This window comes from Brachyhypopomus gauderio, chromosome 5 (assembly GCF_052324685.1).
Source record: "Brachyhypopomus gauderio isolate BG-103 chromosome 5, BGAUD_0.2, whole genome shotgun sequence".
NCBI lineage: Eukaryota > Metazoa > Chordata > Actinopteri > Gymnotiformes > Hypopomidae > Brachyhypopomus > Brachyhypopomus gauderio.
In genome coordinates, this window is record NC_135215.1 from 32109622 (window position 1) to 32134870 (window position 25249).

The 25249-nt window shown below is 44.8% G+C and overlaps 2 protein-coding genes across 4 annotated transcripts in view; one reads left to right on the forward strand and one right to left on the reverse strand.

The window, feature by feature from the left end:
* Positions 1-1399, forward strand: part of nell2a (neural EGFL like 2a) — a 61254-nt gene extending 59855 nt beyond the window's left edge. Inside the window, exons 19-20 of the mRNA XM_077007159.1 lie at positions 256-480; positions 900-1399. Of these exons, the coding sequence (XP_076863274.1) occupies positions 256-480; positions 900-941 (267 nt within the window). The 3' untranslated portion in view covers positions 942-1399. The remainder of the gene's footprint in view (positions 1-255; positions 481-899) is intronic.
* Positions 1400-5273: 3874 nt separating this feature from the next.
* Positions 5274-25249, reverse strand: part of tmem117 (transmembrane protein 117) — a 34948-nt gene continuing 14972 nt past the window's right edge. For all 3 annotated transcript variants that reach the window (XM_077007161.1, XM_077007163.1, XM_077007160.1), the window contains 5 exons: positions 15849-15948; positions 11670-11767; positions 10205-10364; positions 8048-8177; positions 5274-6907 (listed from right to left, as the gene is read on the reverse strand). In XM_077007161.1, the coding sequence (XP_076863276.1) occupies positions 6270-6907; positions 8048-8177; positions 10205-10364; positions 11670-11767; positions 15849-15948 (1126 nt within the window). In that variant the 3' untranslated portion in view covers positions 5274-6269. The remainder of the gene's footprint in view (positions 6908-8047; positions 8178-10204; positions 10365-11669; positions 11768-15848; positions 15949-25249) is intronic.

The following is a 25249-nucleotide window of genomic DNA, read 5'->3' on the forward strand; positions in this document are numbered from 1 at the left end:
GTGTACAATTCTCTTCCCTCCTCTCCTCTGCTGAAAGAGTAAACAAAGCACAAGTAGATGAGGTTATAGCACAAGTCATTGTGGCTGCTGTGGAGGATTAGCCACTGTAGCGTAGCCCTGCAGAGAGGGTAAGTAGGAGCGCCACATGGGAAGGGCAAGTGGACGGTGGTGAAGAGATGCGGTGATGGGCTCCCACTGACGTGTGTGTGTGTGTGTGTGTGTGTGTGTGTGTGTGTGTGTGTGTGTGCTCTCCAGCAGGGGGAAGTGGACTGCTGGCCCGTGTCCTGCCCGCCGGCGGACTGCGACTTCACGCTGGTGCCCGAGGGCGAGTGCTGTTCCCGCTGCGTCTCGGACCCGTGCCAGGCACAGAGGGTCCGCCACGACATCACCAAGACCTGCGAGGACGAGCACGGCCTGCCACGCCTCAGCGGGGCCTTCTGGACCAAACGCGGCACCGACTGCACCCTCTGCCAGTGCAAGGTGTAGCCACAGCACCTGCCAAACCACACTCAGCCGGGCTTCCTTGGTAGCCGGTCGTCACCGTTTTCTGAGTAAATGTCAGTAAGCAAAGAGAAAGGTCAGCTGCAGTTGAGGGTGTTTGTTCCTTCAGTTCTGCCAAGATCACATCCGTTCTACTGAGGTCATATCTGTTCCCCCGAGGTCATGTGTGTTGTACCAAGGTCATATCTGTTCTACTGAGGTCATATTCATTCTAGCGAGGCCATATTCTTTCTACCAAGATCATACCTGTTCTAGCAAACTCAATCTATCAAGGTCATATCGGTTCTATCAACACCATATCTGTAACTGCTTCACTAATATTCTCCTCTCTCTCTCTCTCTCTCTCTCTCTCTCTCTCTCTCTCTCTCTCTCTCTCTCTCTCTCTCTTTCTTCTCCAGAACGGACATATTTGTTGCTCAGTGGACCCCAAGTGCCTCTAGCTACTCAACGGAAGGCTAAAGGCACGTGTACAGTGTTTCTCACCCTTTCCACCTCGCCCTGAATCTACTTTATACCAAATGCAAAATGTGTATTATACCAAACTGATGACAGAGAACCTCACTGCTGCAGGAGGCATTCATTTCTTCACGTCAATGTGAAAAAGCTCATCTGAAGTACTGCTCTGTACAAAATGCTCTATACACTGGCATGACCACACTGGATGTTAAAAAGCATATTCTTTAATTTCTAACACTTTATCAAACCAGAAGTAGGGACCCTAGATAGTAAGTAAACGTTAGTGCACTTCTGTTTCACTTCTGTTGTCTATATTTTGTGATTCCATGACACTTTTTTTTACACTTTACTGTCTTTTTTTGGTTTGATTTATTTCACAGTTTACAATGATTCTTCCGCTTGCTCTTGTCTAATGGTGAAATAAAGTATTTCCATTTCCATGTACAAATGTGTTGCCCTCGTTGGTTTGCTATCTTCACAATTAATAACGGACAGCATTGGGAAACACAGGATTGGTCACTGTCATGAATAACATTCCTAAATTCCAGCCTAGGTCATAGGTCAGATCGTGCAGCTTTATAAAGCATCTAGGCACTAAGCATCAGTGTTTGTGGCTGTGATGAATAGTACATACACCCTTTCCCCTCGTGTTTCTTTATGATCAAAGACAGGAAGGGTATTAGCATTTCCAGTAAATGCAGCCGCATGGCCTCATGCATATTCTAAGTACACTTTACACAGCACACACTGTCTGAGGTCACGCAGGAGGCATCAGGTGGCTTGGCTCAGTCTTGCTCTCCTCTTTGTAACATTGCCAGAGTGTATTCTGACCTCCAGGAATCCAAAATGGTGATCCACCTGGTCAATATTACAGTACCAGGGTCAGCGTGCAGCTTTTAAGCCACAGAGGCAACAGAAATATTGCACCTTTAAAAAAAAAAAACAATATTAGCCATCCAAATGATTAAATCAGTCCTAAAACTAGATCCTTGGTTTTGTTCTTAATTTTCCCCTGTAAGAATCCTACACACTTTGGCAGCATTTCCAGGGAAATCTGCTGATCAAGCTACGCTTGCACACTTAGCTCTCAGCATCCAGGATACAGTCCATACAGTCCACAGAAAAAGAACACACCATCCTCTCTGCACCTGCTTTTGATCAAGAATTCATTTATGGACATCTCAACTTGCAGATCCAGCCGCTCTGGACACATTCCAGTGCTGAATCTAAACGCACTTACACTGCATAATATTCAGTCACTGCAGTTAGAGAGGTAAAGTTGGGTTACAGCAATTATAAAACGAAGGTTCTTGGTGGATACGACTGTTTTAGATGGAAGCCTTTCAGCTTCCTGAGGCAGTGGTGGGGTCTCTGGGAGTAGCACAGTGGCACATTCTTCCACTTCTGTGACCTTCAACCATGTTCAAGTGCTTTAATCAAAAACACATCAGAGAGGAACTACAGGTTATAATATCTCAGGCTTCTCTCTGTATTGTAGCTTTTCTTTTTACCACTGAATTAAGGGTTTGTGAAGTGTGATGAAAATATATTGTAACAAACATTTTTGGTTTAGGTTTTATAATTTGATTAAAATTTAAATCTAGACTAGGAAAAAACTAAACACCCCCAATCTGTTCACCAAAACCCCGTTCCTGCAAAGGTAAAAATACTTCTGGAGTGGTCAATAATCTTTTTCTTTTTTTTACATTTTTGATGATGTTTGCTAAAAATGGTGCAGTGATTCACCTTAACCGGAAAGGACGAACCCTTTGGGATGATCACAAACACTTTTTTGCTGAGGAAGTGTTCTGGAGACCCAAGAACTGGCTCGCCACATGACTCACCAGTGTGGCTAATTTGTCCAATGCCTTTTCTCTTTGCTTTTCTTTCCTTTTTTAAAAAAAATAATAGGTCTAGTTGATTAAATAAGCTCTGTGAAATGTAGTCATCTGTGAAAAGCATGTCTGAAAGGAGAAATACCACTGAATACAAGAGTAATGTTAGCCTAAAACATGGCCTTAGAAGATCATGAACTAAGCTCACATGAATACACTTAATCACTGCAACTATAAGGAAAGTGAAATACCACTGGGAGAACACCAAGCTATGGTGTCTGGGACAGATTCGGCAACACTGTCTCTTGGCACACCCTGGTTCAGTAGTTCTTGGTGATTGGTGGCCCTCTGCCAGAGGCAGGAAGTGGAGTCACAGCAGGCATGGGGCTTGTCCAACTGGCTTCTAAATGTCCAATCTTCTGTTGGAAAGATCAGACCACTGCAACAGATGCCTCAGCCCACAGGGAGCTAATACTACTGTCTGTGCCTCAGTGATCAGCCAGCGATTAGCTTTCGGGACGTTTTGCGATTGGTCAGTAAAGAGGTGGATATGGTGTGCTTTTTACAACATAACAGATGTGTTGTGCAAAAGCCATTACATACTTCAATGTACAGTAAGTTCAGAACCTTGATCACGGTCACTCATAATCTCGTTTTTATAGATGCACAGTAACTATTACAAGTTGTATTAGTAGATACAGTACCAAGTTGCATGGAGATTATAATTTAGTCAAAACAATTAGAATAGATCAAACCGGTCACATTTTGGAAATCATTTCAGAATATGCAGGAATGGGACTATATTTATACTGCCTGTTGTGAAGATGTTTTATTCATGACTGTTTGCAGACTGAACTTTCATTTACAACTGGATTCTGAATTAACAGTGACAAATTGTAGAATAGTTGTTTCTATTTTAAATACGACTTTAATTACCAGAATTATCTGTCATCACAGTAAGTGATTTTTTTGTTGCGGACATAATTACAAGCAATTAGAACATTCAATGCAATCACAATACGTTTCTTTATTGTCTGAATGTGTGAACGTGTGATTGTCTGGATGTGTGGCTATTAGACTGTATCAGGCCCTAAATATGTAATTTCTCATTTTCACTTTTTGTGTCAAGACGATGATCTCGTCATGCCATTCCCTGCTGCAGAGTTGATAAAAAAATGCAGCTTCATATCTGTGCAAAAAGCAATTGAAAGGAAAGAGAAAAAGAAAGAGAGTGACAGAGGGAGAAGCAGAGAAAGAGAAAGAGTGAGAGAGAAAGGAAAAAAAGCGAGCTTCTGTGTTGTTAGACTTGCTTTTCAGACCAAGTGACTGCTGTGCACTGGGACCTGGTCCATCCTGCCCCTCTACTGTGTTGAGGGCAATCTAGAGCTCCCAAGGGTACAGGCACACCAGCCGCTGACAAAAAACATCCGCAGTACTGTCTCTCAGGAACAATCGCAATCGGAGCCCGGCGACGTCAAAGGTCCCTCACAGCTCGCGCTGTGTGAGTGGGGCAACGGCTGAAATGTCATCTGATAACGTGATCTATGAGATGGGGGAGAAAGAGGTGACGTGACAACTGATCTGAAATTTTGAGGTTTTTGTCCAGATGTACTCGGTTGGAACACAGCTGCAGTTAACATAGTATGGTAAATGCTAAATATGAGGAATCTAAGACCAGGCCGTAGGTGCTGCTCAGGCTTTGATCTTATACGTCGTACTATTCACTCAAGCCATCTTCTGATCCTCTTTGGCTTTTGTGGTTCATACATTGGTCATTACGAAGTTAAAATGAGCTCCTGTTTTTTTTCTTTGCCTCAAACACTACTTCATCCAGACTTTTGCTTTGATAGTTTTCCTTCACCAACTACATTCGCAGAAGAAATCAATACCTCATTTTTAAGCCTCAGGTAACACTAAGAATCTTATGCCAAGACGTTCAGCAGTAGTTATATGAAAACCCAACCACAGTCCAACAGCATATATGTGGATGCCAAGATCCAATTCTAGCCATAAACACAAGTCCAAATAAACTTAAAAGCAATGCAAAGACACACAGTTCCTTATACACATAATTCCTACACACACACAATTATTGTATAGGCCGTGCTGGCCAATAAGTAACTAACGCTCACATCTTTGAAGGTTCTTCCAGTACAAGAAGTCCTGTGACAAATGGGTTTGTAAGCCTTATTTGCTAGCTGTAATCGGACCTGATAGTCATTTACCAAATGTTCATCTAAACGAGTCGGATTGCCTTGACTGCACAAAGTTATTTTCCCGTCCTAATGAACTAATTGGGTCAGCAGCTGGAAGAGGCTGGCCCTGAAGAGTTGCTTGGCAACAGGGTCACTGTGGACCAGGCCTGTTTGAAATGGAAACCAGCCGTTTCTGTACTGAATGCATTCTGAGATGAGCAACATCGTCTCCCCCGACACATGCAGAAACACAAACTCCATCAGCTGAGCGTCAATGATCTTTGTTACGAAATGTCATTTATTGATATCAGTGCAAATGTAAGTATTAAAAATGTAACAAATGTGTGTTTTTATAGAATCAAAATGATTCATGGTAAAATGACAATGTTCATTTCTAAAGAAAGAAAAAACTAATTTTAAAGACTGCAAAATACATATGAATAACTTTATTCATTGAGTGACTTAGAACAATGGCTTTCTGCAAGCACTTTGCAGTAAACTCCAAAATTAAGTCACCATTGTTACGGACTCAGACTCAGACACAGTTGTGTGATGCAACTAAATATAAAATCGTAATGTTGACCTTTATAAATATGACGGAACAATTGCATAAACATTCAACCAGACCATTAATAACAATAGTTATTGTTATAATAACAATAATAATAGCTGTAGCAAATTGTATCCAACTGAAGGTTATGTATGCATGGACTATGAGATTTCAGATTTCAAAACACAATAAAATAAAATTAAAACAAAACAACAAGAGCAACAACAACGTATGACATCATAAGACCTCTGAATCGAAGGCACAGCTTTCTTGGGAGAATAATCATAACCACATTAATATACATTTAGTATATAAATAGTCTTTAGATCTGAGCATCAAAATACCTCAATAAAAAATTGTAGAGAAAAATAAAATGTTAAGCATCATTGGCTCATACAGAATTCTCATCTCTGTTAAAATGAATATGGAACTGTTTGAACAAATTTCGATGCCACATATAGTGTATATATTTGAAAATGTATTATTAAAATGTAGAAAAGATCACCACATTGTGTTATGCAACTTCTTATGATCTCCACTATTAGAGTTTTAAAGAAAGCTCTACGAACCCAAGAGTCAGCTTACCAGGCCTCTCCTGAGGCCCACAGTTGCTGACATGTGTTTTATTGTTTTGGTCCAACGAACCCATCAAGGTAAAGGCAGAGCTGAAGCTCAGCAAAAATATCCGTCTGCTTTCTAGGGTTCATATTAGATTGGCTTAAAGTTACACAGTTACGGTGTCAATTTGTCGACATCTACGGCTTGTGCACACTCTGCGGTATCCACAGAAACACTCGGTTGAGTCTCTTGGGTCTCAGAACACGGTGATATCGAGTTAGTGGGAGACCCAATCTGGTGTCTTTCCACCAGCAGCATCATGGGAGTACCGCTCCTTTTCAGACTCTCGCTGATGGAGACGTGCACCTCGTCTGGTGTGAGGCCCAGATCTGATGGCGACTTGCGTTTGATGCGCTCATATGTCTTGTCCTGGCTCTCGGGGAATGTCTCGCTATCCTGGAACCGTCCAAAAAGCCAGACAAAGAAGCCAAAGAGAATGAAGGCAGCCAGGCTTGGAACAAAGGCCAAGCATTTCACGTCCAGGCTAGCACCGATATAGCGGCTGTGGAGGAACATGTCTCTCTGGACGTAAGAACGGTTCGTGCGGGGGTCTATGTTTCCAGAGCGCCAGTCCCAGGTCAGTGTGGTACGGTTAAACTGCCCCAGAGTGTCGGGCTCCTCTACCGTATAAATCTTCTCTCCTGGTCCAACATACTGACCGTACTCGTAGGGCTTATAGAAGATCTGATTTTTCCACATGTTGAGGTCAAGAATGAGCACCAGGAAGATGATGCCGTAGTTGAACCATTTACCTGCAATATACATGAAACGAGTAGTCATGAAGAAAATGTGCACACCACTGAAAGGAAATCCATCCCTTATTACCGATCTGAATCATAATTTACAGAATTTAATTGCTTTTATTTTCCCCTGGGGGGGCAGATAATTGGTGGTTACAAGACAACACCTACACATACATACACATCCATACAAAATATGAAAAAGAAATAAATGATCAATTCTAACAAATATGTTACATGCCCATGCCATAATTCAAGCGAGATGGTCATTAATTAGTTTAATGGCCTCAGGCCCAATGGTGACGCTCCATTGGACAGTCCAACTCTGAAGCCTGCAGTAACAGGTCAGAGGTTATGGGAGAGGGCATGAACTATAGAAAGTATTGAACAGGTGTGTCTGTTTTATGAGGTTGCAAATATATACAAAATCTAAATATCATTGCTTAGCTTTTGAGATTTAAAAAGAGAAATAAAACAGTTTTGGCACACCAAATAAATGAAAACCAGTAAGATTTTTTTGTATTATAGGACTAATCGAAAGAACTTAATTCACATAATCTTTATTAAAATATTCTTGTGGTCTGAAATAAAAAAAATAACCCCCAAGGTTCTGATTATGAAACAGATGGCTTCTGTGGGATTTGAAATAAACATATTCTACTCCTGGAGTCTCCATTTTAATAGTCTTTTTTTTTTTATTTAGTCACACAAGACTCATAAACGAGTCACAGGAGACTCGTATTCTCATAAAGCTAAATTGCAGTGCAACACATTAGGATTAACAGTCAGCTGTGTATTGCTGAGCAAGCGACCCTGGAGGGGAGGCAGGAGTGTTACTACAACAGCTAGCCATGCAGAAAACAGAGGAAGCCTAATACCAAGATGTAGTGCATTTGTGAAGGACAGATCAACGTCAGTTTGCTCTTGGGTAACAGTCTTTAAAACCAGTGCAAAGTTTGACTGAAGTTAATAAAGTGAAACTAACGTGCAAGTAAAAACCACACATTTCAAATGACATATTCAAACATGTAGTGGTACAGTTCATTAGGAAGTTTGTTAATATTCTTAATTATTCACTGATAATACCACTAGTCCTCTAATTGAGTGGCTTCATCGCATGTAGATATGCAGACTGCTGGGTAAGTGACACACCTGTGATGTGAATATGATACTCCTCCTTGAAGATCCGTTTGCAGACTGGCAGTTTAATCTTCAGCTGGGTAGTGGACAGGCCAGGTAGGTTCATGTCCAAATCACCCATGAAATGGGGAAACTCCCAGTCCTGAAACAAGAGGCAGCGCTTTTAAATGAACAGAGGTCGTCATGGTGAGGGTTTTATAGTGTGCACATAAGAGAGTACATGTGAAAACTAAAGCTTGGGAAAGAATAATGAAACACGTATATGTCTTGAGTCTAGACACCTTGGAAACATTGGGATAGAATAATTAGAAACCCAATTTAACACGCTTGAAATCACTGTAAATCTTACTAATTATACCACGTGTTTTCAAAGTTGTGTTTTGATTCCTAAATTGATTCAATGGCAGTCTCTCTCATTCTCTCTCTCTCTCTCTCTCTTGTACTCATGTTTCATATCTTATACTCTATCTCTATTTTCTCTCTCTCATTCTCCCTTTCTCATACTCTCTCGTATTTTCTCATTCTCTCTGTCTCATACTCTCTCTCAGTCTCATTCTCTCTCTCATTCTCTCTCTCAGTCTCATACTCTCTCTGTCTCATACTCTCTCCTTCTACCATTCCCACTCCATCTGCTTCTTCTCATTTAAGTTAATGATAACCATCACACTTAAAAAGAGAACTAAATCTGAGAAATAAACTCCATAGGAGAGAATCAAACGAAAAGCCCTGTAAATTCATCTGGAGTCAAAGGCCGAAGAGGTTCTGTGATGACCAGGGTCAACAGTGGGCAAAGTTAATTAATCTCTGAGTAAAATATCAGTGGCGTCACATGGCGTGGAGATTAAGTGTCACACATAGCGATCACAGACAACGGTGAAGCGAGACATCTTGGTCTCTGAGGCCTTGTGTTTTATTGACTGGGCTTGTGTGAGAATGAGCTGATCAGAGAGACCTACGTTCCAGTGGTAAAAGCCTAATTGAAATCGTAAATAAGGCTAATAAACATGCTAGTGGGTACACAAGGCAGCAGTCCTGGTCGGTCCTGTCCAGGGCAGCATACAGAAGAGAATTCAAGGACCTGTGTACTCTAACGCGAAGGTTAGAAAGTGACATGGTGCGTTAGTACAGGTAGTCAAGGCCAATATCTAGCTGCATGAGGGTAATGGCACTGTGACAGAATGAAGATGAGAATCGGAATCAATCAAAGCCTGAAGCAAAACACTTGATGTGTCAGAATAAATTCTTTGTTACCATGTTAAGGATGTAGCTTAGCACTGCTGAGCTTAGCAGTAGATACAGGAGTCAAAGACCAAATGATTATTTCAGTCATGGGAAAAAAAAAACCCGTTAAACAGATCAAGAACACTGAAGGATGCGTCAAAAAAAAAAATTACCAAAGAGACTAGGGATGGGGGCAAAGGTTAATGGGTACCATAGCAACAGATTAAGGAAAGTGTAGAGAAAAGGGAGAAAGGAGCTGGTCTTTGGCAGGCGAATATGTCCTTGACCTGACCTCTACTGTGCAGGACTGCACTGAAGACACCACTGAAAGAAAAGATCCCCTGAAATAACCAGAGGCCAAAAATGGTGGCTTTGCAGACGCGGTAGAGCTTCAGTGAGTGCTCGTGTGCGTGGACGACTTCAGACAGTCATTAACTGCAAAGGATTTATAGCATAGTACTAAACATGACGATTTCACCGAATGCTGGTGTGGTCTGAACATTAATGGCCTGCGGGAGACTCCATATAAAATATTACTCACATGGCGTAGATTCAAATTCCTTTAAATTAAAGCTGACATTATACACTTTACACGAGTTACTGTTTTTAAAATGAGGTTACTACAGACATTGCCATCTTTAATATGCTCACAACAGTAAAGAGTAACAGTTTATGCAGGACACACCTGATACACATGTGGACACAACTGATACACAAAGAAATAGTTCATTTGTGATACCGTGGTAATACATGTAAACAAGAATCATGTTTCCGTTACAAGTATTCTACGGTGTGTGTGAGTATGTGGTCTGTGTGTGTGGTCTATGTGTATGTGTGTCTGTGAGAGAAAGAGACAGTAAGCAGAAGAGAAAAAGGAGAGAGGTCAAGTAGACAAAGAAAGAAAAGAGTTATATTTTTAATAAGTCATCTGGGAGGGCAATGCAGCACCTGCATGACGATGAGGAGGTCAAACACGAGGATGAAGGAGGCGAGGAAGGCCCTAGAGACTTCGTCACTAGGTAGGAAACCACGGTTAAGATTATCCCAGCTAATCCAATCCGTACTAATGACCAATACCACTACAGATGTCAGGAAGATCAACACTGTCCTGAGACAGATTGAGAGAGAAAAAGGGAGAGACAGAGAGAGAGACAGACAGAGACAGAGAAAGAGAGTCAGAGAGACAGAGAAAGACAGAAAGATAGAGAGGGATTTAACCGTTTTTGTTTTTTATCGATGACACATAAAAAATGTAACGTGATAAACATTTGGAATTATGTTTCAATTCGTCTTTTATTGCAGTAGTCGAGGGAGCTGGTGAGTGAGAGAAGTGTTTATATGTTCTGTGCTCTTTCTGAACGCTGTTCATTAACAATAAGAGACTCGAGTTAACTTTGTACGCAGGAGTCTGTGGAAGACAAAAGATTAACAACAGAAATTTATTTCAAAATAAAATGAATAATCATGCCGTTCTACTTAATCTAGCATACTATGTACAATCTGACATGAAATATATGATCCTTCTGTGCTTGTGTTCTGTCCCACAATTTGTCTGATTTTTACAATCATTAGCATACAATTGTAATGATTAAATCACAAAGTCTGTTAGGAGCGCAGTCTGTGCTGGTAGTCCAGGTAAACACATCTGTGCAAAGCAAATACTAATTGAACAATAAAAATATGATTGTGTGATCATTTATTCATCATCTCTCTATACAGCTGAGAGCAATGAAGGCAGCACTAGTAACCCCCCCCCTGTTCTCACACTGTTTTCTATAATCCTGCAGGCGTAGTGGTGTGGAGACCACCGCAGCAGGCTTCACGCACACGCTCACTCTCTCGAGGCACTTCCACCCGACCAGGAAGACACCTGGCCATGAGTGACACGCACACTAAATCTCTGTGGGGGAGGAGCCTAGCGAAGGCTCTGCCTGCTTGTCAATCGTAGCTGTAATGTTCCACTTGACCGGCGCTTTCTAGCCTTTTACTGCTTCCTCTGCTCAGACACATGTTAACTAATGAGCTAATTACCGAGAGCTGAGTCGGAGAAAACCGGCAGGACGGCAGTGCGGCGAGAGCCGGACCAGAAGGCACTGCACCACACTGCAGTGTAACAGGACGACAGTCCCGCGGTCCAGCAGGACAGTCCTGAACCTGCGCCGCTGAAGTCTGGTGCCATGACCCGCATCGCTGATCTACTTCATAAATTAAACGTCTTCGTGGACCGGCAAGGACCGGTGGGGACGGGCACAGAAACGTTTCCCCCATTTTTTCAGTTGGATGTAGCCCAGCTGACATGCCGAAACACCCACCGTATCTCCGGCGCTCCTCCCTGGTGATTCGACATGGCTGTCACGTTCCTCCCCGCCCCTCCAAACCCCCCAGTGAGGGAGCGTGGCAGTGTGCAGCTCACCAGAACAGCACGATCCTGTTGTTTCCCTTCTTCCAGAAGTGTCTCGCAGCGCGTCCCCAGTCAGGATACAGAGAGTCCTGGAGCATCATGTCCGTCACCTGACAGGGAAGACGGGTACGCATCAGAAAAACGGTACAACTGTTCCCAGTGAAGCCAACAGCAGTTTACTGGCCTCGGTTATTACAGGATGAGATGCAGATACTGGATGTTACCTGCTTCACTGAACTGAAGGATGAATGATAACTACTATGCTGGCAACACCAGATAACTGCATTAAAGTCCCATATTAGTAAAATATAGTATTGCATATTTTTGTAAAATCAAAATACAAGTCAAATCAAATCAAATCAAATATATTTGTATAGCGCTTTTCACAACACATGTTGTCACAAAGCGCTTTACAGGATTTACAAGGTTAACAATACTATGGGTCCAAATCCCTAATGAGCAAGCCAAAGGCGACAGTGGCAAAGAAAAACTCCCTAGATGGTGGGGAATAGGAAGAAACCTTGGGAGGACCAAGACTCAAAAGGGAACCCATCCTCCATTGGGCGAGTCAAGAAATAAGAAAAGTCAGAAATAAGAAAACAAGTCAGAAATAAGAAAAGCTGTTGATCGATGTTTAACTTTCTATACTTATATGTATCCTTAAATGTAACAAACCTCAAGCACTGAAATCAGCAGACAGGAATACTGACATCAGGTCAAACAGTGACATATTGGTGTATCTTTCACTGAAGTGCTTGTAATATATTATATGCATTCATTAAAATCCATTTTCACTCCTCTTGCCTTTTCTATAAAAATGACGCGCAGACAATCAAGTTAACTGCAGGCAGATTTCACAGTCAGAGCACGCTTCTGCCGTCAAAGTTTACTGCTGTTTAGGAGAAAAATATCACCCTCGAGCGATCAGTAAAAGTAATTAAACTCGGGCGCTTTCCCGTCCCTTCCTGTCCCCTTCGCTCTGTCGCTATGCAAATCTGCCCTTTTCACCATGACACGTTTTGTCCAAGGTTAGTGTGGCGATAGATGCGAGCGGCCCGAGGTGCCGGCTCAGCCCCTCCGCTGGGCCACGACCAGCCCACGGTGTGTGCTCTGGCCAGCAGCGCCGGCCCGGCTATGGGGCCCAACCTTGGACCGTGACACAATCCCGCCCTTCCCAAGAGAAAGAAGAAACAGCCTCGTTGAGATAATAATAATAATAATAATAAATTTTATTTGTTTGGCGCCTTTCATGGCACTCAAGGTCACCTTACAAAATTGAAACAAAATTAAAACATACAATAAATATAAAATTCTAACACAACAACAGAGATAAAATTACATTTGTTAAAGTGAAAAAGCCAGTTTGAACAGATGAGTTTTAAGAGCAGTTTTGAATTCTGAAATAGAGTGCAATGTTCGTATGTGTGTGGGGAGTGTGTTCCAAAGCTTTGGAGCAACATGGGAAAAAGCCCTTGCGCCCATTGTGCGGAGATTAGCAGTTGGTTCTACCAGGAATCCTGCAGAAGAGGAGCGCAGAGTGCGGGAGGGAGTGTAAAACTGAAGGAGATCTGTAAAATAGTCAGGTGCCAGGTTGTGAAGTGCCTTAAATGTCAGTAACACAATTTTAAAACTGATCCGTTGTGATACTGGGAGCCAGTGTAACTGGATAAGCAGGGGTGTGACGTGCTCGGTGGACTTGGTGCGTGTAATTATCCGTGCTGCTGAATTCTGTATAAGCTGAAGTCTTTGGATGAGTTTATTTGGAAGGCCTGGCAGTATTGCATTGCAGTAGTCGATCCGTGATGTAACTAATGTATTGACTAGTATTTCTGTAGAGTGTTGTGATAGGATGGGCCTTAATCTGGAGATGTTTCTCAAGTGGAAAAAAGCAATCCGGGAGGTATTGTTTATGTGAGTGGAAAAAGAGAGCGTGCTGTCCAAAATCACACCAAGATTTGTAACATGAGTGGAAACAGGTACAACATCCTCAGCAATGGAAAGTGAACTAATGGTATTTTTTGCGAGTGAAGCTTTGGATCCAATAAGAAGTATCTCGGTTTTCTTACTATTAAGTTTCAAGTAATTTTTTGTCATCCATGTGTGCACATCACGGAGACAGGCAAGCAGATTATTTGGGAGAGTAGTGGAATTAGGATTAGTGGATACATAAAGCTGTGTATCATCAGCGTAACAATGAAAATGAATGCCATAATGACGGAAAATATTGCCAAGTGGTAGAAGGTATATGTTAAACAGGAGCGGTCCCAATACTGAACCCTGTGGGACTCCACTACAGACTGTTGAGCAGTCTGACCTGTGGTTCTGGATCTGAACAAACTGTGTCCTGTTGGTAAGGTAGGAAGCAACCCATTTATAAACTGTACCTCTGACCCCAATGCTAGCCAGGCGATCCATGAGAAACCGATGAGATATGGTATCAAAGGCAGCAGTGAGGTCAAGGAGAATAAGCATAGAAAGTAAGCCAGAATCAGCTGCTCTCAGGAGGTCGTTGGTTACCTTGACTAATGCAGTTTCTGTACTGTGCTTACAACGGAACCCAGATTGGAACCTTTCAAAAAGATCATTTTTATGAAGGTAAAACTGGAGTTGAGCTGCAACTACCTTTTCAATGATTTTGGAGATGAATGGCAGATTTGAGATTGGTCGGTAGTTATTTAAGTCCGAGGGGTCTAAACCAGGTTTTTTGAGAGTAGGTCGGATTACTGCAACTTTCAGTGAAGGCGGAACTATACCAGTGATCAAGGAAGCGTGAATAATTCTAATTATGATGGAGATGATTGAAGGCAAACAAGCCTTTAGTAATGATGTGGGAATCGGGTCCAGACAACATGTCGATGTATTTGATTTGGAAATGAGTTCCAGTATATGACTTTCAGTAGGAAGACTAAAGTCACATAAAACAGATGGGCAGGTCTTTGGGAAAGAGCCTTGTTGAATTAATGGAATGTAAAAAAAAGAGCCTAAAGTAATGTCTGGATTCAGCGCTTTCAGCATGTTTGCACTCCCCCCCCCCCCCCCCCCCCTTACATCCTCCTCTCTGTATCTCTCATTCTTTCTCTCTCTTTTCTCTCCCTGTGAGGCATACTAATATAATGCAGGCAGCAGAGGGTTGTCAGAGCTGTGCCTGCACACACACACACACACACACACACACACACACACACACACACACACACACACACACACACACAGTTCAAAGTGGCAGGGTTGCACATGCTCTGCACAAAGCTCCCTCCCCCAGGATTGTGGGCGTACAGCAGGTGGGTAGACACCCTGCAGCTGTGCTGAGAACAGGGAACCCTGCAGCTGTGCTGAGAACAGGGAACCCTGCAGCTGTTCTGAGAACAGGGAACCCTGCAGCTGTGCTGAGAACAGGGAACCCTGCAGCTGTTCTGAGAACAGGGAACCCTGCAGCTGTGCTGAGAACAGGGAACCCTGCAGCTGTGCTGGGAACAGAGGCGTGAGGGCATCATGGCTTACAGTGCCCTGGGCCCACTGGCCAAATCACCCCCCCTTGATATCACATATGAACTTTAACGGAGGTTGAACTAGCATGTTTATTATTCTGTCCATCTCCCTATCCCTACTTAACTAATAACCCCTAAACGCATATTTTAAATCAAAATGTCTTAAAGCTTTTTGAAAATTAAAGTCCATAAAGTCGATTACAGTACATTTATCTGAAGGTTAAGCTTTCAGTTAATTTTATTCTTTTTTATACTATTGTATCAACTACACAGACTGGAGTTCATGTTAGAAGCATCAGTAGTCCACCGGTGTCCCCCAGAACCCCACCGGAAGGTCCAGTCAACTCTTCTTAGCGTGCAGACAGCAAGTGGCCTCCTGTTTTCCTGGATATTCCTGATCATTCCCAACTGCTCAGCTGCCAGAGTTGGGGATCATTTGAGCTGAAGAAGGCGGATGTTACATGACAGGTTGATGTGTGCCACGATGATCTCCCATTCCCTGTGTTGCTCTGCTAGAACTCTCACTAAAGCTCGCGCTGGCTTGGAAGAGTGCATTCTAAGAGAGGAACTGCAGTGTTTCATATGCTCAAACGAGGACAGTGCTCCCGACACTGCGCAACGCAGGAGCTGTTGATCGGGCGGTGGGTGAAGGGAAGAGGGAACAAAGACTCCAAAAGCAGGAGCTGGCTGAACACCACCTTACCATCCACGCCGTCACGAAGTCTCCCATCCACGTCCCGACCGCGGCCATCTTCATGAAGCTTTCATTCCTTATTCCCATGTACTCTGTGACCATGTAATGACTGCAGAGAGACAAAGCAAAGAGAGAGAGAGAGAGAAGGAAGCAAAGAGGGAGAAGGATATGAAGGTTTCACGAGAAAGGAGGAGGGACAGAGCGGTCATGTTGCACTTGATCAATCTCCATCTGCCTCTACAAGCACAGAGGCACAAACACTTCACCTGCAGAAGCAGACAGAACCTGGCCTCCCCTTCACAGTCCCTCAGCAGGAAGGCACTACCCAATGCACAGTGCAGGTGTCACAACTCTTTGTGATGAGCACCGCACAAGGAAACACGCTGCTAACAGCCAGAAGAGCTCCTGAAGGCTCGTCATGCGGCGTTAGTGGAAGTACACGTGCTCTTGGAAACTTTAGACCAAGTGGAAGCAAATACTTAGCAACCCTCATCTGAAAACATGCCACACTGACCACACCTTAATCTTGTTTACAGGAAATCAAGGGCCAATTAGGCTAAAGTAAAACGAGAGGCGTGACGTGGAGGACTGGTGGGCGTGGCGTGACATGAGGCGTGATGTGGAGGAGGACTGGTGGGCGTGGCGTGTCATGAGGCGTGACGTGGAGGAGGACTGGTGGGTGTGGCGTGTCATGAGGCGTGACGTGGAGGAGGACTGGTGGGTGTGGCGTGTCATGAGGCGTGACGTGGAGGTGGACTGGTGGGCGTGGCGTAACATGGAGGAGGACTGGTGGGCGTGGCATGTCATGAGGCGTGACGTGGAGGAGGACTGGTGGGCGTGGCGTGTCATGAGGCGTGATGTGGAGGAGGACTGGTGGGAGTGACGTGTCATGAGGCGTGACGTGGAGGAGGACTGGAGCGCGTGGCTTAACATGGAGGAGGACTGGTGGGCGTGGCGTGTCATGAGGCGTGACGTGGAGGAGGACTGGTGGGCGTGGCGTGTCATGAGGCGTGATGTGGAGGAGGACTGGTGGATGTGGCGTAACGTGGAGGAGGACTGGTGGGCGTGGTGTAACGTGGAGGAGGATTGGTGGGCGTGGTCTAACGTGGAGGAGGATTGGTGGGCGTGGTCTAACGTGGAGGAGGACTGGTGGCAGGAATCTCCTACACGCACCTTCCTGCTTGTCTCCGCACTGCCATTGTAATTTCATTATCCTATTAATGAGCACAGCCAGGTATAACAAGCTCTTAATCTTAATGAATGCCACTTATCCATCGATTCCTTCTGCCATTAGTGTCAGGACACCCTCTGATGCTCACACACTAGACTACACTTCCCAGCATCCTCAGCAAAGGAAGAACAGCTCAGCCTCTCTGGAGTTCTAATCACTTACACCTGACTCTGATTAATTAGGCTCTATATATTCTAACAATATGCATTACCATATTGCAAAATACTGCCATGGTTTATCCTTATGTGTACCAAGCCTGTTTATATGTGCACTGCTGTTTCTGGTTTTGACTACAATACTCTAGTGAATATGTGTTTTCAGATTATCCTATTGTACCTTTGCCTAGAAGTGTTTCTCACTGGATATAACCTCAGCCTGTTCTACAACTACGAAACTGGATTTATCCTTTTCTCTATAAAACCTTGTTTTACATACCTACAAGTGTCTGCAACTAGTTCATGCCTTACAATTAGCTGACACAGACGACATTCAGACACCACTCTGGGGAATCAGAGCTATTATCAGAGCTGGGATTATTATTCCAAAAAACAGAAAACAAAACTGCACCGACCCATGCATCAGATTGTCTTCCTCTTCACTCGTCCATGTGTCTAGCTGTGTCAAAATCGTGATGCATCAAACTATTTGGCTCAAGTGATTGTTCTAACTGGATTTACATTAGATTCCATTAGTTTCCATTCGATTCCATTCCTTCAGCGCTTATTAGTGTGAGCAGGAGGGGCCGTGATTCCCAGCCCCTCCCCCACCCATGAGGAAGGCCTGGGAGATTAGAATGCAGATTCGTCACGATGTTAATGTCACTCCTGAACACGTTCTGGTTTGGAGCGCTGCCAGTCACTATAACGATCTCACGGGGAGTCCTTCAGCGAGGGCGCAATTCTGGTCGATAAATCTGGGGTGCTGTCAGGCCTGCACCTCATGCTTAAACAACACAGGACCGGCATCAGGACCCGCGTCAGGACCTGCATCAAGACAGGCATCAGGACTGGCAGCAGGACAGGCAACAGGACAAGGATCTGCCTTGTTATGCTGTGCGGGTCATTTCTTCACTCACCTGCTACAAGAAAATAAAACCCAGAATGGACAGTCTGGATCTGGAACGCTGGGCTTCACCGTGAACTGTCCTCACCTTTCCTTTGTCCTCACGGTCCCCCCCTCTCCCTCTCTCTCTCTCTCTCTCTCTCTCTCTCTCTCTCACTCTCACTCTCTCTCTCTCTCTCTCTCTCTCTCTCTCTCCACTTTGAATCAACCCCCACCCCCTCACTCCCATCCATGATTAAAGTCTGGACCTGTGACTTATTCATGATGGCTGAAATTTTAATGCTGTACAATGGGAGTGACCTAATGAGGGGGGGGAGGAGCTGAAACATCAATGTTTCCATCAGGGTTCACCCCCCCACAAGCACACATCAGTCTTAGCTTAAAAAAAAAAAATCACCTCAAAGCGACAAATGGCGATTGGCCAACACGTCCTCAGCCCAAAGCCATCAGGGCACTGGAAGGTCGGGCGGAGCTGCAGGTCTCTCCTCCTACAGCACGGCTCCTCCATGATGGCTGGGACTCCACCAGTGTGGGGATTATCTACTGGAGGACCACACAGCATCCGTACGAGAGCCGGCCGCACAGACGACCCTTTTGCCCCAGAGCTGATGCACTGGACTTTCTGCTCCTTCTAACCTCCAGTGGTCTGGCTGGTGAGAAGCAGCTCCATACACCGGGGCCCCACAGAAAAGACGCCACAGTCATTCTGCTTGTTGCTCCGAATCAACAGTGTGAGAAACAGAAGAACGACACCGTCTTTCCCACCGGCGCAATCTTCTCAGGGGAAGGAGACTGAGCGCTGTGAGGAGCCCTCTTCCCCTCTGGGGTCGACCACACCACTGACAAGATTATTAATGAATGTGAGGGTGTGCGAGCCAGGCGTGGCCAAACATTTCCCAGCATGCCCTGAGTGTGGGAGCACGGAGCACCAGCGTATGAGCCTCCACGCCAGGCTCAAAGCCTGACCCCAGACACCTGCCCAGTCACGATGGCCAAAGGAATCCCCCCCCCCCCCTCTCCAACCATGCCCCGGCCCTCCCCTCCACCTCTGGGGAGCGGCAGCGGTCCCGTGGGTGGTGTCGGCCACCACGGGGCTGCTACACCCATACACCACCAGCCGGTGTGTTCTCCTCCCTTGCTTGACCAGGGCCACTGCTGCAGCGGCACCACCCTCAGACGGCTACATCTTCAATCACACCGACACCACCTTGGTCTCCAAAGCCGGATGAATCTCGCCAGCGTGTGATCGGTCGTGTAAGACTTGTGTCTGTGGTAAAATTGTAAAGCGACCTTGGGTATCTTGAAAGGCGCTATATAAACTGAACATCCATTCATTCATTCATGACCTTTCCCATGGTCTTTAGAGGAGCAGAGTCATAAACTGTGTTAACCGAATACTGTATACTGCAAAAACAAAGAAGTTTCTGAGTTCCACCAATCCAAATGCTTGTTTGAATATCAATATCTCATTATTACAGGCATCCCATAGATCTACATGTCCAATCATTTGCAGCACAAACTGAGATGTGTTTAACACTGTTTATGCTGAGCAATTAGGTAGTAAATAATTACACTCTAGCCACATGTAAATGTAGAGAGTTTTTTTCCCCTGTGCCACAGGGGGACTTGGAAAAAGTGCAATAGTTAGAAATGTCAAACTGGGTTTATGGAAAATACTGAATGTAAAACTGACAGTTAACAAAGCAAAAAAAGGTTTAATTTATGGTATCTCCAGCTTGTGAAAGCATACTCAATATGATAGGAATATTGAGCTGTAATTCAGAATCATGGCCTGAGGTAAGCACTATTTCTCTCTCTCTCTCTCTCACTCTCTCACACACACACTCTCTCTCTCTCCCACACACACACACACACACACACACACAATATGTCATTCCTGATGTATAGCACCAGCTATATGTGCATCTGCCTCTCCCAGGGGACTGCCCTAGTTGTCACGGTAACAATGGTACAGGCACTCCTCTCTCCGAGTTGACCCGTGATGGAGCCACACCTCTTAGAACAGGCCCCGCCCACTGGCCTAGTTAGCCCTGTAGTGATGTTTTTAAAAATCTGGGTCCCAGTTCAATCAGACTCTGAAAACACAAGAGAACCGTTAAAACGCAGAGGAGCTGAAGGATGTTGCTCTTCTCCAAGGCAGGACGGGCAGTATCGCTTCCATAAATCCACTGATTTCCTCATCAGTATACAAATTATGTTCATTTTGTCTTGCTTATTACAGTGGTCATTTGAAAGTACATTAGGCACAACTGGCTTTGGAACACAACCAATTTAAACATGAACTTCTGTCGGCTGGGACAGGTAACAGGCGCTACACATCCATCATCAGAAGGCTTCTCGGTTTTGTAGGTTAAGGTCGACATGCTTCTAGCTCAGCTCCTGAAGGCACCGCTGACCTTGCCGTGTCCGAACCGCTGTGTGGCTGCCACACCCGCTCGTGCTTGGGTGCTGATAAACCGCAGACAAGACCCGGTTTATTCACCTCTCTCTCCCCGTGTATTGATCCTCGAGATAAGGTCTTGACACTGAAGCTTAGAGATCTCACCTTCTACGACCTTGCTGCTATCAGTTAGACTTTTTTTTTTTAGAGCTCCAGATTCTACGTGTGTATATGTATTTGTTCATGCATTCTGCCTGTAATATGGAAAGACGGTATTATTTTAAGCAGGTTTACAGGAATCAGAACCGCCCCACCCCCCCAGTGCAGCAACCTCCACTGTTAACAAGACCTACAGAAGCACCTCCTGCCTAATAAAACACCCACAGGGCTAAAGTCACACCGAGATCTCTGATAGTGCAACTGTGGCTTTTTAATCACCTTACCTCCCCTCTTTTCTTTGAAGAGTGGGGGCAAAAAAAGCCATTGCCCTTCTGCCTTTCTTCCCTCATTTCTCTCTCTCTCTCTCTCTCTCTCTCTCTCTCTCTCTCACTCCTCTGTCTGAGCCCTACCTCACTCACTCACTTTCTCTGTTCGTCTGTCTGACCCTCTACCTCACTCCTCTCTCTACCCCTCTACCCCTCCTCTCTCTCTATGGCCCTCTACCCCTCCTCTCTCTATCTCACTTCTCTCTATCTCTGTCTCTCTACCCCTCCTCTATCCATCTCTCTACCCCTCCTCTCTTTTTGTTACCTGGTGGTTTATTTTTCCCTCCCTTTATCATTCTCCCCCTCACCTGGTCTTTTCTTGCCTTTTTTAAAAATCTCCCTCCTCCTTATCATCTCCTTCTGCCCATCACTCACAGCACTCCTAACCAACCTTTGTCTCTCCCTCCCTCTCTCCCTCCCTCTCTCCCTCCCTCTCTCCCTCTCTCCCTCCCTCTCTCCCTCCTCCTTTCCCCCTCCCCTGCTCTCCCGTCTTCCCCGTTCTCTCCCCATCTCTACACATGTGTGGCAGGGTCCCTACAGATCCTTCTCTCCACCAGGCGCAGATACTCTGGGGCTCTAAATCGGGCGTGATTAATGAGATCTCCACGCACCGGGCGTTCTTAATTAAATAACACCGCTTAATTAGCAAATGATTTATGCCCATAATGGTCGCTTTAAGATGTCATGATGAGGAGGAGGAGAAGGTCTCCACAGTGTTTCCTCTCTCCTTCTTTGTCTCCACACTACAGAGCGGCCTGTGAGACATGCATCCCGTCCCCAACCTCCTCTCCACCCACCTCCCCCGATCCGACAGTCTCACTGAGCAAACAAACGCAACGGACACAGACCCGGCCAACAAGTGTGGCTTACTGTCCCGAGAGGATCCCGGTGCGGTCCTGGCTGCAGGCAGAATTACTGCTGCGTGACAGGAACGGCAGGTCTGGATACGCGCTTATCGGGTATTCAGTTGTTAGTCAGGCTGGCCACTAAAGACCCTGGCATTATCTCTCATGTGCAGGGTGTCCGACTTCACTCGTCACACAAATGGACATTATTTCAATCATAGTCATTCGATTTCCTGAATATCATCACTGCCTGTCCAGTAAAACTGCAGCATTTTCAGCATCTGTCAGGATTTCCCAGGGTTATTTAGCTCTGTCTAAACACAGAGGTCAGAGCAAACTCTGTCTAAGCTGGGCTTTCGTTTGGCACCCAGCCCAGGGCTGTGTGAGCCATCCAGGGTTGGGACTCTGAAGAAGCCAGTTTTGAAAAAAAAAAATTGAACAACTGAACATGACAGTCATTTATGAAGAACATTTATTATGTATTAATGTCAATAAAATATAAAAATCTACTTGTAAAGTCAGACACTAGCTAAAAAAAAAAAAAAGAGTAGAGATGCATGCCCACTCCTGTGGATTAAATCCGACTTCCATGCTAGTGGTTGAGGAGTGTTTGGTGAATAGTCCCCCCTGCATACTGGAAGGTCATAGAGAATAAAAGAATATCAATGAGACGAGATGAGAGGCAACAGATGCTGTCTGGGCAGAAAGACAGCAGGTGAGACAGACAGCCCTACACCTAATCCATGAGAGGTGGAGCAGACATTCAGTTCGACAGACAGACAGACAGATACAGACACAGAGAGTTTAAAAGAGGGTCATCCAAACCATCAGAGAAACAAATGTGCAAATGTATACAGAAAAAAACAAGGTCACACACACACACACACACACACACACACACACACACACACACACACACACACACACACAAACACACAGAAACATGATGAAAGATATTCAGGTAGACAAAGAAGTTAACTTTAAAGAAAGAAACATAATACTGCAACAATAACCGGTATATAAATGAACACAAACACGCTGTGTGAAAGGGTGTGTCCTGTGCCCCTCAGAGGGGGTCATCAAGAGGTCATCTGAACTACGCCATAAATGTTCAGGTGGATTTCACTCCGTCGAGTCAGCAGCACCACACGCTGGAGAGGGAAAAGCAGCCCAAACATCTCCAACATCTCTCCAACATCTCTCCAACATCTCTCCGCTCCTCAGCTCTCTTCCTCCCCCCCCCCCTCTCTCTTGGTTTAGCTGTTTTTTTCCACTAGCCCAGAACCGCCTGTTTTTCCTCATTCTTTTGTTTCTAGCCAAAGCTCCCTCTCCCTGCTCCATATCTCTCTCTCTCTCTCTCTCGCTCTCTCCCACACACACAAACACACACACACTCTCCCTCTCGCACGCTCTCACAGGGGGGTTGGGAGTGGGTTGATAGACAGCCTTTTTGTCTTTGTGCCAAAATATCTTTTTTTTTTTGTAGGACAAGCAACTTGCTAACTTTCTATTTGACTCATGAGATGAAACAGAAAGCAAGAGAAACGGATCCCAATGAGAGACGGATCCCAAACACAGACGGATCCCAAACACAGACGGATCCCAAACACAGATGGATCCCAAACAACTGCTGAAAGAGACAGTGTCTCAGAACGGAGCCATACTTAGATACACTACAAGGAACACTGTGTACAGACAAGAGGGCATGTTACATACTCTTGATCATGAGAAGATCACGCCCATTATGGCTACCGCCAGAGATGGAGATGGTTATTTATCTTTAACAGCCACCTTTTATCAGAAATCTGCTTAAGAAATAAATATTATTTCCGAGGTATCATGCCGCTAAAGAAGCGTAGCTGCCATCAGTCTTTCTCTGCTTCGCTGGTCATTCATCTCCTGTGCCGTGTCTGCGTCTGGTTTCCTGCAGTTCCCCACCGAGGATCCCATGCGTCTGCTGTCTACACAGGTGTAAACACTCATTTCTCACAGCTGAGCAAAAGTCCTCGCTGGGACCCTGACACAATGGGCAGGATAAGGGCTGGAAGGAGATGGGGAGAAGAAACAGTCCAGAATAGAAAGCAGAGCTGTGCAAATGAGCAGATTCTCACTGTGGGGTGATGCATTCACCTGTTGGGCCACAGTGCCACCTATTGGCAGAAAAGAGTGCCAATTTTAGGGCATCCTATCAGGGGGGACCTATAACACAAATGATTAAAATAGCAGTTGGGGAAAATTAATTCCCGCATTTATTTAGACACAATAATATATCTGCAGCAGAAATGAGATATTAGTACGCATATTTAGCTTGTGTTCATGAAGCAAATTAGATTTTTTTTTTGTAAAATCTCTGAAAAATAACAATGTATTCATCCAGTAAATCCTGCATTCATAGGTAATTTTTTAGAGACTACTGACAATTTGTGATGGGTGTCAGTGTCAGACTACAGATTGGGTCAAATGAGCTACATCTTCTTGCCTCCAACCACTCCCACCAACACCATCACTTCACAACAATAGCACGTGCTGCTCAGGACAAAATGCTATGAAATCAAAGATCAGTCGACTCCATCCCTGTCTCAGTGGTGACATGACTCACACACACACACACACACACACACACACACACACACACACACACACACACACACACACACACACACACACAGGACATCTCTACATCCATCATCTTTAGGCCCTTGCTAGCCTAACATGTCAACCTGACTGCAGAAAGCACACTACTGACTTGATTCTTTTTTCTCGTGTTGTGTGCTTAATTAAGTGGAACATTACAAAACATGCAGAGCAAGATCAGCTAATGACAACCCCTAACTCAATACCTTCTAGAAACATTGCCATCAAGGTTCTTAAAGTGTTTTTTCCCCACATGAGGATCAGGAAAGGGTCTGCAGTCGGGGCCTCGTGCTCCTAAATGTCTGGTGTGTTTTCTGTCAACACAGAGTAACCTTGGGGAGATGTATTGTGGTCATAACAGTCACACAAACACACTCAATCTTGGAGAGAAATGATACGGCCCTGCACAGCTCTGGGTCGCTTCAGAAACTGAAGACAGCAGTGTGAAACCATGGCTGCGGTAAAGAAACAGGCCCTAAGTGGGGCATCCATCTTGTTGCCTGATATGGAGCCAAAATGGCTACTGCAGTCTTTAACTGCTTTGATGAGTTTCCACACTTAAGAAATGACTTGGGGTGAAAAAAGACCTCTTCTCCAGTGTCACTGACTGTAGACTGATTAGTGACTAGTTTGGCTGCAGACTTACTAAACCAATGGGACCAATGAGACATTTTCAGCTCACAAAAAAAGTAAGCACATTATTTTCAGGAGTTAAGTACTACTAACCACTAACCTCCACGCAAGGAGCAATG